The 14171-nt window shown below is 37.7% G+C and overlaps 1 protein-coding gene across 1 annotated transcript in view; it reads right to left on the bottom strand.

Annotated features, from left to right (window-relative positions):
• Nucleotides 1-14171, bottom strand: part of HUWE1 (HECT, UBA and WWE domain containing E3 ubiquitin protein ligase 1) — a 165063-nt gene that overhangs the window by 100259 nt on the left and 50633 nt on the right. The window contains exons 7-11 of the mRNA XM_019438418.2: nt 5619-5681; nt 3011-3088; nt 1909-1956; nt 1759-1827; nt 1054-1153 (exon numbers count right to left, since the gene is read on the bottom strand). Of these exons, the coding sequence (XP_019293963.1) occupies nt 1054-1153; nt 1759-1827; nt 1909-1956; nt 3011-3088; nt 5619-5681 (358 nt within the window). The remainder of the gene's footprint in view (nt 1-1053; nt 1154-1758; nt 1828-1908; nt 1957-3010; nt 3089-5618; nt 5682-14171) is intronic.

Raw genomic sequence — 14171 nt, 5'->3', positions numbered from 1 at the left:
GAAAAGAATGTGAAGAGTTAATGTTTTTTAGAACATCACTACTTGATATAACAACTATTGTACACTGGAGATAGACTTCCATTTTAGTTTCTTCATGTGCTTCTGTTTTTCACTGGCAACACTTTATAGGCTGTAAAGAAAAGAATTTTGGACAACTACAGACTAAGCCAGAAACTTGTATGTCACTGTGGAATAAAAGCTGAGAATATCTATAATCCACTTTCAAAGAATCCCGCACACAAGTAACAGTAGACATAGTCTCCTAAAGTGCAAACTAATAGGATTAGAACATAATTCATTTAGTTTACCAAACATGTACCCACCAATGTGCCAGAAGTTATGCTAGGTGTTGAATACAAAGTGAAAAGCAGGAATTTCACTTCAAGGAACTCATAGTTTAAAAGAGCAGACAATAACACACTAAGCCTGGTAATATTAACAGCAGCTATCATTTTATACCTTCTATGTGTCTGGCATGCTAGGTGCTTTATAGGTTTTCATTTAATCCTTTATCAGCCTATGAGGGAAGTGTTGTCCCAGTATTAAATGAAGAAACTGAGGCCAAAAGCATAACCCATAAGCTAATCATTTGCAGAATCTGGATGAGAGCCCAGGACTAATTCCAAAACCAGTGTCCTTTCCACTCTACCACTCTACAGTAAAAGTAAGATGCACAGTATTGACTTCTTAATACCTTCTGACTTAAAATTATACCACTGAAGGGACAGAAGAGGAAGATGAAATGGCAAGACGAAGACTAGGGGCCAGGGGAGAGGGCTACCTGAACACCCATCAAAACAAGAAAAGGGCAAAAATCAAGACTAAACCCATGTGATATGTCTGTAAGTATTATATCCTTTTTCTAATACAACATTAAGGAGCTGAAGAATGATGAATATGGTGAACGTTAGAAATGCTGGCAATTTTACAATTTAACTTGCCACTTAAAGTAACTACAATAAGCCTCACAGCATCAAGGCCAGATGAAGCTCAAAGGAATTTATGTCTAAATTGCCAAATCAGGGCCTATTAATTACAGTGTTATTCTCTTACCTAATATAGATATAGCATGCAACCTGGCTTGAACAGCTTGTAATCGCTTCCTGTGATTAGAAAAACCATGGGCCAGCCGTATGTGTGTAAATAACAGCATCTGTAAAGATATAAGACCTAAATTAGCAATCAATGAAAAAGGGGACTATACTTTCTGAAGGTTAAATCTTACCTCTTGGGATATTTGTTAAATGGTTTATTGTTGCTGTTTGTTAAGGTGTCAAACAGAACAATTCCACTCTGAGGCTAGCTGACAAAATGAGTGCCACAAAACACAGGCTCAGAGAATCCTAATATCCTAACATAAGCCAAGAACTATCACTATACTGACAGGAAACAAACTGAAGACATTTGGCAAGAGTTCAGATTGTAATTAATCAAATCAAATATTTTATTACTATAACAATGAACAGAAAAAAATAACACAACTAAATGTTTTCTTCTTTGGCATGCAAAGTGTTAAGCTACTAACACTTATTAGATGCACATGGTGGGTAAGGCAGCTTATGTTTTACTCAAACTCTCATAAGGACCTAGGAAGTTAGTAGGTGTCGGCCTCATAAAAGATGAGGAAACTAAGGCTCACTGAGGCTAACTAACTTACCCATGATCCTTTCTGATATGCTATCTCCCAGCCCAGCACATATCATTAATCTATATGGATAACAACCACACCCTTTAGATAATTATTAGGACCTACCATACCTGTTTATCCTTAGGAATGCTGTACATTTTGGTAAGAGATTCCATGATTTCAGAAGGGCTTTCTGAAATCTACATTAGAAAAAAAATGGTTAGGAACAAAAAGTAAACTGAATGTTAGGAAACTAGCCAATAGTAAAAAATTCCTCTTACCTTGTCAAGTTGTTCTATGTGAATATAATGTAGTGTGTTACTAGTCGTCTGAAATTTAAGATAGGAGAGTTATTAGGAGTCACTGTAATACCTCAGCTTGCCCTGCCATAAGACTGCAAGAGAGTGGTCTGAAAACCAAGATGCCACCCTAGGCTGAAGCCTAACTGAATGCTCTTAAAGTCAAAGCAACTTTAGAATGCCCCAAAATATCCATTTTATATACAGAATATTCTCAAGAAAGCTTCTTTGAACAGTACCAAAATATAATGCACAGACACATTTCATATTCTTCCTCATTCCTTAAAAAAAAGTTTGTCACTTTTAAATTGAAGTATAATTTACATACAGTGTTTCAAGTGTACAGTATAAGGATTTAGCATTTCTACACATTACTTAGTGCTGATCACAGTACTCTTTATCTCCTTTATTTACTTCACCTACCCTTCCAGCCACCTCCACTCTGGCAACCACCAGTGTTTTCTGTATTTGTCTATTTTTTTGTCTTTTTCTCTTCCTTATCCTACAGATCATGTATTCATAGCAAAGACAAAATCCATGAAAATGGCTTCACTCTCCAAATATGCATTACAACTGTTTTCAAGGAGTCATTAATCTATAAGGATTATTCATTAATGCTATAGATCAAAGAGAAGATCTTATTCACTAAGCTACTTCTAAACAAAAATAATTTTAGTATTTCCTCAAAGAATATGGAATGATCACATAATTGAAGCAGTACCCTGTAAGCAATATATAGACTTCTTGCAAACTGGCTTAAGTAGAGAAAGTTGAGTGATCACTATCCAGACTTAAACTGCATGTTGGAATTCCCAACTGAAATGAAGAAAAATGCACGTCATGGCAACACACCATAGAGGAGTCCTATCTTTCGGCAGCTCCAACATAAGTAAGATCCAAACCTACCAGAGCAGGGCATACAATGAACACTTATTCCTGAGAAACTGGTAGATGTATTTAAATTGGGAGGGCAGCAATGTAGCTCAAAACCATTCCCTCATTTAACTGAGGAGTCCTAGAAAAAGTCAACCCCAGTTACAGTACATGATAGACTCTATCAGAACAAGCCTATTATGAGACTTACCCTTTTCTCGATTTTGACCTCGGCCCCAGGGTCTGCATAGAATTCAAAGTGTAGTGTAGTTGCACTGGGTGGGTATTTCTGTGTATAAAGCACATGAAAGAATTAGATACCATCTTCTCCCCTACTCTTCCTTCCAAGTCCTAACCACTTGTCCAAATCATTGTAGCAGCAGAATAAGCAGTATAGTCACAGCGGCTACACTGCCTTTACTCCTTTCTTAGCAGAGTTCAGATGTCTTATAAGACACAGAAACAGGGGCGCCTGGGTGGATCAACTGGTTAAGTGACTCCTGAGTTCGGCTCAGGTCATGATCTCAGTTTGTGAGATCGAGCCACACATCGGGCTCTATGCTAATAGCGAGAAGACTGCTTGGGATTCTCTCTCTCCTTCCCCCAACAGCTCACATGCACACACTCTCTCAAAATAAATAAATAAACATTAAACAAACACACACACACACACACACACACACACACACACACACACACACTCAGGAGGATGAAGCCCAAGGCTCCAAATGCCTTCATATTTCTTATAAGTTATGAGTTGCCCTTTCTTTCAAGAGATCAATTCTGGGCGCAGCTATTCTTAAGAGGGAAAAGAGAGGCAAGTCCACCAACCAATAATGAATAAGAATCCAAGAAAGGATGGAGAACAAATATAAGAGTCTAGGTACCAGCTCGAGAAGGGAAAAGAACATTCTCTTGGAAATTTTAGTGTCCATCATCACCTCTGGAAATATTTTATTCAAACTGTGCCTCACTGGTGTACCTTCTTAATTCTTCAAATAGTCCCTTTCATATCATTCTACACCACTTCCTATGATATCAAAATGCTTTCTGCACAGGTAAATACCAAGTCACTATGAACCAGACCCTGGCAACAAATCCTCTTTAACTCTAAAAAAGCAAAAACAAAATTAAGACCACAACAGAATGTACATTAGAATGAATCCTTAAAAGAAACCAGTAGCAGTATGGGACACCTGGGTGGCTCAGTTGGTTAAGCGTCTGACTTTAGCTCAGGTCATGATCTTGCAGTTCAGGAGTTTGAACCCTGCATCAGGCTCTGTGCTGAAAGCTCAGAGCCTGGAGCCTGCTTTGGATTCTGTGTCTTGTTCGCTCTCTGCCCCTCCCCTGCTTGTGCTCTCTTAAAACATGAATAAATGTTAAAAAAAAAAAAAACAAAAAACAATCGCAGTGGTTGTCTCTGGAAATGGAGAATTATTGTATACAATAATTCTTACAAGTTTTTAAAACATGTATATATATGTTAATTCCTTTGAAAGTATACATCATACTTTTCAAAGTCTCATTGATACACCAAATATCAATAAATAGAAGGATGTGTGTGATTTCTTAACAAAGGCTGGGCCCAAAACAGGCATCATACAAACCTAGTAGAGTATATCATACTGTTTTGCCCAAGGGGTAAAGAACAAGCTTAATATACAAATGGAGGCTCAGAATTAACCAACTTAAAGATGAAATGTTATTTTCTCAGAATTAGAATTCCAAACTGAATACTCTTTAAGATTTATGTAGCTTTGCTCATTAGATAACACTTATTTCCCATACTACCCAATATTCATTCCTATAATGCACACTAAAGAAAATATACCAACTAAAATGGGAAAGTAATTTGTTCTAATTTGTAGTTTTCTTTGATCAGAAAAAGAACAATTCCCCCAGGGGAAAAAGGCTTGCTAAAATAAAATCACTACATTTCATCACAGCTATTTGTCCTATACACGACAATCTGACAAAGGCAGCAACATCTGCTAAAAAATATAGTTGCTTCTTGACATAGAATTGTTTTCACACACCCAATTGTGATCCCAAATTGGGATCACAAAGCAACATATCAAAGCAGAAAGGAGGATGGCCTAAGCTTGTAATCTAAGCACAGATAAAAAGGTAGGACAGGGCATGAGTGGTAAACTTGGAAAGCACATGTAACATTGTAAAGGTCCCAATAACTCTCATGGCAGAACTGTTCCCAGTGTCCATTCTTTTTTTTTGTCTGTGTGTTTAAAATTTTTTAAAGTTTATTTTATTTTGAGAGAGAGCGAGAGAGCAAGAGAGCGTGCGCGCGCACACAAGTAAGCAAACGGGAGGGGCAGAGAAAGAGGGACAGAGGATCCAAAGCAGGCTCTATGCTGAAAACAGCCTGATGCGGGGCTCGGACTCCAAACCATGATATCATGACCTGAGCTGAAGTCAGATGTTTAACTGACTGAGCCATCCAGGCGCCCTTCGAGCATCCATTCTTAAAAATCGCACCACAGTGCCCAGAGTTCCAACAGTAACAGTGAAAGAATGCAAGCAAATGCACTTTCTAGGATTTCTCATCACTTTCAAACTGATTCACCAAATACAGCGTTCTACTCAAGACCTGGGTATGAACATACACTGTGTTTCTGAAATTCTTCCAAATGCCAACACAATGAGGGCCCAAACACCTAGATAAGGTGTGTTATGTCTTAACTGATGTCAGGTTCCTCAAAGATCTTGATCTGAAGTGGCAACTTAATATTCCATATATTCATTGTAAAGTAAGGCTCAAAATAATAGCTCTGCCAAGATATCCATATCCAAGAATTACTTACCATCATATGCAAGTCTCTGCAACATTCTGCAAGTCCAAAGCCATTCTCCTTTCCACCCCAGCTCTTAACAAAGGAAAAAGACAGTGTTAAAATAGTGTTTAAGGTAGCCTTGTATGTAAAATACTTAAAAAGAGTATGTGGCTGCTTGAAACACAGCGTCAAGGAGACAGCCAATGTGAAAGTCCAACAAAGAGAAGGAAGAAATAGAAGCAAGGACTTAAGACTCAAGGCAAGGGGCGCCTGGGTGGCTCGGTCAGGTTAAGGTCTGACTGACCTTAGCTCAGGTCTTAATCTCAGTTTCTGAGTTTGAGCCCTGCGTCGGGCTCTGTGCGGACAGCTCAGAGCCTGGAGCCTGCTTCGGATTCTGTGTCTCTCCTCTCTCTCTGCCCCTCCCCTGCTTGTGCTCTTTCTCTCAAAAATAAATAAACATTAAAAAAAAAAAGACTCAAGGCAAGATGATCTGCCTAAAGGTAATTTCTCCAATGAGATCAAATAGCTGTTCACTGTGAGGATGCGACTGGGAAGAACATAAGCAACTATTGCAAATAATCGAACTGTGTATGTTTGCAGTCATACTTGCTGACAGGTAAATCTTATCTCCTCAGGCCTTCAGTATTCTGCTTTCCAAATACATTTTCACCTCCCTCACTAGACTGAGGAATCACATGCTCTGTATCTCCTTTTTTTTTTTTTTAAAGTTTATTTATTTTGAGCCAGGGGGTGCGGTGGTACACAAAGAGAATCCCAAGGAGGCTCCAGGATGGGACTCGATCTTGTGAACCATGAGATCATGACCTGAGCCGAAATCAAGAGTCGAACACTCAATCTACTGAGCCACCCAGGAGCCCCTCTACAGTTCCTTTTTGACATGGTTGCCAAGTTGCAAAGCAGGAGACTGTATGTTGCTTACTCCAAATATACTCTGCCTCCACAAAGTCTAAAAACTCATCAAGTACTAGCCCCTAAGGTATTGGGGGAGAATGACTGAATTGTACACTATTATTGGCTTTCAAATCCAAACCTCTGACCATATAGTCTTGCTTAATAAACTAGCTTGCATTTTCAATGTGTTTGATATCAAACATTTTTATTTTAGTCTGATTCGGCTGCTATCAAGGGTGGGGTGAGCATTTATTGAAATCCTTCAAAGGCAAATGCATTAGTCCTCACTTCCTGGGACAAGGCATACAATACAATTGGATTAAACAACAGACAAAGTGAAAAGCTTGGGGAAAAAGGCTGGGGAATGAGATGCTTTGGAGAATAAGGACTTGGAAAAGTTCCACACATTCCTGGGAATCTAGAAGGCCATGTGTGTGCCTGCGGCTAACTAAGCACATTCGTAGAAAATACCTGAGAAGGCCCTAAGTTCCACACCTCTGGATGAGCATCAGGCTCTGTGCCAAGTCAGAAGTAAAGGCTAAGGCAGAATTATAAATATCCTGGTTAAGTACTGAAGATATTGAGTATTGCCACTAAAGATACCAACGTACACACAGAACCCACCTACAAAGACTGGGAAAAATATGTATTTTTTTGTTCCAGGAGTTTAAGGCAAACCACTAGCTGACCACTAAACTAAGAGAACAGACTTCAATGACCACACAAAAACAGTTATGAAATCACTTCAGAAAAGTCTAACTAAACAACAACAAACCATAACAAGCCCTAGGAAAGAGTGAGAATTTGATTTCCAGAGCGGCCACATTATAATATTAAAAATATTTTTAAAATATTAAAATAATTAAAAAATATTAATATAATATTAAAATAGTAATATTAAAATATTTTTAAAAATTATATATTAAAAATATAAAAAACTATAAATATTAAAAAAATATCCATTATTCAACAAAAAAACTATGAGGTGTGCAAAGAAATGAGACACTGTGAAACACATAAAGGGGAAAAAAAAAGTTACAGCAACATTAACATGAGCAGTGATGTCAGCATTATGGCCAAATAAGACCTCTCTCACTGCCGCCATGCAACAACAATTTGGCATCCATCCATGGACATAAGTGCCTCTGTTGGGAGTTGGGAAACCTAGCCCCATAAGCCAAGGGATGGGGGAGGAGTCTCACCCACCTGTTGGGTAATAGACCTACAGACCTTGGTCTCAGCTATAGACCCTGCAGTAGCCTGTGAACCAGCTGCAGCCAGTCTAAGGAGCCCCAGAAGAACACAGTCTTAAAGAATCATCCACGGATGATAAAAGTTAAAGGATAAAAGTATTAAAAATATTAAAAGCTAAAATAATTTGTTAAAGGATATACACTACAAAAAGAGGTAAACTGAACATTAAAAATGTAAAATGAATTTGGAGGAAGTAAAAGGCTGGAATATTTGTATACAAAGTTGTTATCAGCTTAAAATACACTTTTATATCTATAAGATGTTTATGTAAGACTCATTGTAGCCAGAAACAAAAACCTAGTTAGATACAAAAAAGATCAACAGAAAGAATCAAAGCATATTATTATGGAAAACCAATTCACAAAGGAAGTTAGCAAGAGAGGAAGAAAGGACAAGGAAAATACAAAACAGCCTGAAAACATTAATATGGCATTACTAAGCCCTTGCCCATTAATAATTACTCTAAATGTAGGTATACTGATTTTCCAATCAAAAGGCACAGATGGAATACTTAGATGGATAAAAAAAACCAAGACCCAGCAGCTTCCAAAAGACTCACTTCACCTTTAAGGGTACATGCAGACTCAAAGTGAAGGGTTGTAAAAAGATATTCTATGCAATAGAAACCAAAGGAGAGCCAATGGGTAAGCTATACTTATTTCAGACAAAATAGACTTTTACTCAAAACCTGTAACAAGAGACAAAGGTCATTATTTATAAAGTGGTCAATTCAAAGACCATATAACAATTGTAAATTATATACATACAATACTCGAACACCTAAATATATTAAGCAAATACTAACATCTAAAGGGAGAAACAGATAACAATACATAATGGTAGACTGGTACTTTCAACAATGGTACACACTACTTTCAATGAGGGATAGATTGCCCTGACAGAATATAAGGAAATGTTAGATTTGAAGTGTACATTTTTTTAAGTTTTTATTTAAATTCAAGTAAATATACAGTATGATATTAATTTCAGGTGTATGATATAGTGATTCAACACTTCCATACAACACCTGGTGGCTCATCACAACAAGTACACTCCTTAATCCATATCACCTATTTAACCCACCCTGAACTCACCTCCCCTCTGGGAGTTCTCTATAGTTAGGAGTCTGTTTCTTGGTTTGCCTATTTTTCCCATTTGCTTGTTTGTTTGTTTCTTAAATTCTACATATAAGTCAAATCATATGGTATTTGTCTTTCTCTGACTTATTTTGCTTAGCATAATACTCTCTAGCTCTATCCATGTTGTTGCAAATGGCAAGACTTCATTCACTCTTTTATATGGCTGGGTAATATTCCAGTGTGTGTGTGTGTGTGTGTGTGTGTGTGTGTGTGTACACACACACACGTACATCTTTATTCATTCATCAGTTGATGGACACTTGACTGTTGCCAATAATCTGGCTATTGTAAATAATGCTGCTATAAACATTGGGGAACATTGGGTGCATGTATCCCTTTGAGTTACTGAACTATACTTTTTAGATCAATGGACCTACCAGGACTATACAGAACATTTCACTGAACAGCAGCAGAATATACACTTTTCTCAAACACACACAGAACATTCTCCCAGATAGATCATATGACAGGTCACGAAACAAGTCTTAGAAAATTTAAGAAGACTGAAATTATACCAAGTATCTTTCCTAACCACAATGGTACAAAACTAGAAATCAATAGGAGGAAAACTGAAAAATTCACAGTATGTGGAAATTAAACAATACACTCCTGAAAAATCAAGGAGTCAAAAAAAGAAATCAAAAGGGAAATTAAAAAATATCTTGAGACAAAAAATAAAATGCAAACACAACATATCAAAACTTATGGGATGAACCAAAAAAAGCTACAAGAGGACATTTACAGGGATAACTGACTACAGTAAGAAACAAGAAAGATCTCAAATACAACCTAACTTTATAACTAGAAAAAGAACAAACTAAGCCCAAAGTTAGTAGAAGGAAGGAAATAACAATGATCATAGCAGATATAAATGAAATAGAGACAAAAAAAAAGCCAACAATACAAAAGCTCAATAAAAATAAGAGGTGTGTTTTTTGCAGTGGGGGGAAGATAAACAAAATAGACAAAACTTTAGCTAGACTAAGAAAATAAGAGTGAAGATTTAAATAAAATCAGAAATGAAAGACACATTACAATGGATACCACAGAGATAGACAGGATTAAGAGACTACCTATGATTTCTCTAATATATGGAATTTAAGAAACAAAACAAAGAAGAAAAGGAAAAATACAAAGAGAGAAAAACCAAAAGACTCTTCACTACAGGGAACAGATGGTTACCAGAGGGGAGGTGGGTGGGGAGATGGGTGAAATAGGTGGTGGGGGTTAAGAGTACACTGATAATGAGCACAGAGAATGTAAAGAATTGTTGAATCACTATACTGTACACATTAAACTAATAGAACATTGTATGTTAACTATACTGGAATATTTAAAAACATAAAAAAAATAGAGACTACTTATGAACACATTGCCAAATTGGATAACCTCTAAGAACTGGGTAAATTCCTAGAAACAGAGAACTTACCAAGGGTAAATAATGAAGAAATAGAAAATCTAAGCAGACTAATAATGAGCAGGAATATTAAATCAGTATTCAAAACACAGAAAAGCCTAGGATCAGATGGGTTTCCCTGATACATTCATCAAACATTTAAAAGAATTAACACCAATTCTTCTCAAATTCTTACCAAAAATTTGCAGAGGCCAGACTTCCAACTCATTTTAAGAGGCCAGAATTACCCTAATAGGACACTAAAAGAAAACTACAGGCCACCATCTCTGATGGACAAAGACACAAAACTGTCATCAAAATACTAGCAAGCCAAATTGCACAGCACATCAAAACGATTATACACCATTTTCAAGTAGGATTTATCCTTGGGATGCAAGGGTAGTTCAACAAAAACAAGTCAACAAATATGATACACCATAATAACAGAATAAAAGACAAAAATCATATGATTATGTCAACAGATGCTGAAAAAAACATTTGACAAAAATTCAATGCCCTTTCTTGATAAAAACTAAAAAAAAGGGATATAAAAGGAACACAGCTCAACATAATAAAGGTCATATGTGACAAGCCCATAGCTACTATCAAAATCAAATGGTAAAAGGATGAAAGCTCTCCAAGATCCTGAACAAGATAAGGATCCCCACTCTTAACACTCCTATTCAATACAGTACTAAAAGTCCTAGCAGAGCAATTAGGCAATTAGAGAAATAAAAGGCAACCAATTTGGAAAGCAAGAAATAAAACGGTCTCCATTTGCAAATGATGTGATCTTATGTATACAAAAAGCCGAAAAATCTCACCAAAAAACTGTTAGAATAAATTCAGTAAAGCTGCAGAATATAAAATAAACATATAGAAATCAGTCACATTTCTAAACATTAATGAACTATCTGAAAAAGAAGTAAAGAAAACAGGCAGCACCAGAAACAGTAAAATATTTAGAAATAGATTTAATGAGGGCGTCTGAGTGGCTCAGTTGGTTGGGTGTCCAACTTCGGCTCAGGTCATGATCTTGTGGTTAGTGAGTTCTGGCCCCATGTTGGGCTCTGTGGGGACAGCTAGCTTGGAGTCTGGAGCTGGCTTCAGATTCTGTGTCTCTGCCCCTCCCCCTCCCCCACTCACTCACTCTCTCAAAAATAAACATTAAAAAAAATAAATTTAAGGAAGATGAAAGACCTGTACACTGAAAACTAGAACACTAACGAAAGAAATTAAAGACACAAATAGAAAGATATCCTGTGTTCATGAATCCCAAGAACACTGTTAAAACATCCATACAATCCAGGGCTCCTGGGTGGCTCAGTCAGTTAAGCATCTGACTTTTTAGCTCAGGTCATGATCTCACGGTTCCTGAGTTAGAGCCCCATGTCAAGCTCTGTGCTGATAGCTTAGAGCCTGGAGCTTGCTTCAGAGTCTGTGTCTCCCTGTCTGCCCCTACCCTACTTGTACTCTGTCTCTTGCTCTGTGTCTCAAAAATAAACACTAAAGGTCAAAATGAACAAATCAGGAGACTATAGATGCTGGAGAGGATGTGGAGAAACGGGAACCCTCTTGCACTGTTGGTGGGAATGCAAATTGGTGCAGCCGCTCTGGAAAGCAGTGTGGAGGCTCCTCAGAAAATTAAAAATAGACCTACCCTATGACCCAGCAATAGCACTGCTAGGAATTTATCCAAGGGATACAGGAGTACTGATGCATAGGGGCACTTGTACCCCAATGTTTATAGCAGCACTCTCAACAATAGCCAAATTATGGAAAGAGCCTAAATGTCCATCAACTGATGAATGGATAAAGAAATTGTGGTTTATATACACAATGGAATACTACGTGGCAATGAGAAAGAATGAAATATGGCCTTTTGTAGCAACGTGGATGGAACTGGAGTGTGATGCTAAGTGAAATAAGCCATACAGAGAAAGACAGATACCATATGATTTCACTCTTATGTGGATCCTGAGAAACTTAACAGAAACCCATGGGGGAGGGGAAGGGGGGGGGGAAAGAGGTTAGAGTGGGAGAGAGCCAAAGCATAAGAGACTGTTAAAAACTGAGAACAGGGGCGCCTGGGTGGCTCAGTCTGTTGGGCCTCCGACTTCGGCTCAGGTCATGATCACGCGGTCCGTGAGTTCGAGCCCTGCGTTGGGCTCTGTGCTGACCGCTCAGAGCCTGGAGCCTGTTTCGGATTGTGTGTCTCCCTCTCTCTCTGACCCTCCCCCATTCATGCTCTGTCTCTCTCTGTCTCAAAAATAAATAAACGTTAAAAAAAAAATTAAAAAAAAAAACAACTGAGAACAAATTGAGGGTTGATGGGGGGTGGGAGGGAGGGGAGGGTGGGGGATGGGTATTGAGGAGGGCACCTTTTGGGATGAGCACTGGGTGTTGTATGGAAACCAATTTGACAATAAATTTCATATATTGGAAAAAAAAATAAACACTAAAAAAATAACTGAAAAAAAAAAACCATCCATACAATCCAAAGCCACCTGTAGATTCAATGTAATTGCTATCAAAAGTCCAATGACATTTTTCAGAGAAATAGAAAAAAAATCCTCAAATTTATATGGAACCACAAAAGACCCCAAATAGCTAAAGCAATCATAAGAAAGAACTGTAAGGCTAGAGGTATCACACTTCCTGATTTCAAACATTATTACAAAGCTATAGCAATAAAGAAAACCCAGTATGGTATTGACATAAACACAGACAAATACACCAACAGAACAGAATCAAGAGCCCAGAAATAAACCCTCACATATATGGTCAACTAATATTTGAAAGGGAGCCAAGAATAATCAATGGGGAAAAAATAGACTCTTTGATAAGTGGTGCTGGGAAAACTGGGTAACAAAATGCAGAAAAAAGAAAATAGATTCCTTTCTTATACCACTCAAAAAAATGAACTTGAAATGGATTAAAGACTTCAACATGAGACCTGAAACCATGAAACTCCTAAAAGAAAACATACAGGAGGGGCGCCTGGGTGGCTCAGTCAGTTAGGCATCTGACGTCAGCTCAGGTCATGATCTCACCGTTTGTGAGTTTGAGCCCCACATCGGGCTCTGTGCGGACAGCTCAGAGCCTGGAGCCTGGTTCAGATTCTGTGTCTCCCTCTCTCTTTGCCCCTCCCCCACTTGTGCTCTGTCTCTCTCTCTCTCTGTATATCAAAAATAAACAAAATGTAAAAAAAAAAAATAGAAAAAAAAAAAGAAAACAGAGGAAAAGCTCCTTGACACTGGTCTTGGTAATAATTATTAGTTTTTTGGGATAGGATACCAAAAAGCATAAGCAACAAAAGCAAAATGAAGTGACACAACACTAAAATAATTCATACAACTCAGTAACACACACAAAAAAGATTTTAAAATGGGCACAGGAGTTAAATAGACATTTTCCCAAAGAAGACATACAAATGGCCAACAGGTATTTGAAATGGTGCTCAATACTGCTAATCATCAGGGAAATGCAAATCACAACCACAATGAGGATACTGCTTCATACCTGTTAGAATCAAAATACAGTTAAGAAATAAGTATTGGCTAAGATTTGGAGAAAAGGAGACCCTCATGCACTGTTGGTACAGTTCCTAGTGAAATGCTATCCTCAAAAAATTAAAAATAGAACTACTATATGATCCAGCAATCCCAATTCTGGGCATATATCCAAAAGAAATGGTATTAGGACATCAAAGATATCTTCCCTCTCATATTAACTGCAACATTCACACCAGCCAACCTATGGTAACAAACTAAGTGTTCATCTATGGATGAATGGATAAAGATGTCACACACACACAGGACTAATATTCAGCCAGGAGAAAGAAGGAAATCCTGCCTTTTGTGACAACATGGATGGACCTTG

The sequence above is a fragment of the Panthera pardus genome, unplaced genomic scaffold, assembly GCF_024362965.1.
Source record: "Panthera pardus isolate Hobbes unplaced genomic scaffold, ASM2436296v1 HiC_scaffold_27, whole genome shotgun sequence".
Lineage (NCBI taxonomy): Eukaryota > Metazoa > Chordata > Mammalia > Carnivora > Felidae > Panthera > Panthera pardus.
Note: the sequence above shows the minus strand (reverse complement) of the source record. Positions and strands in the feature narration are given on the sequence as shown.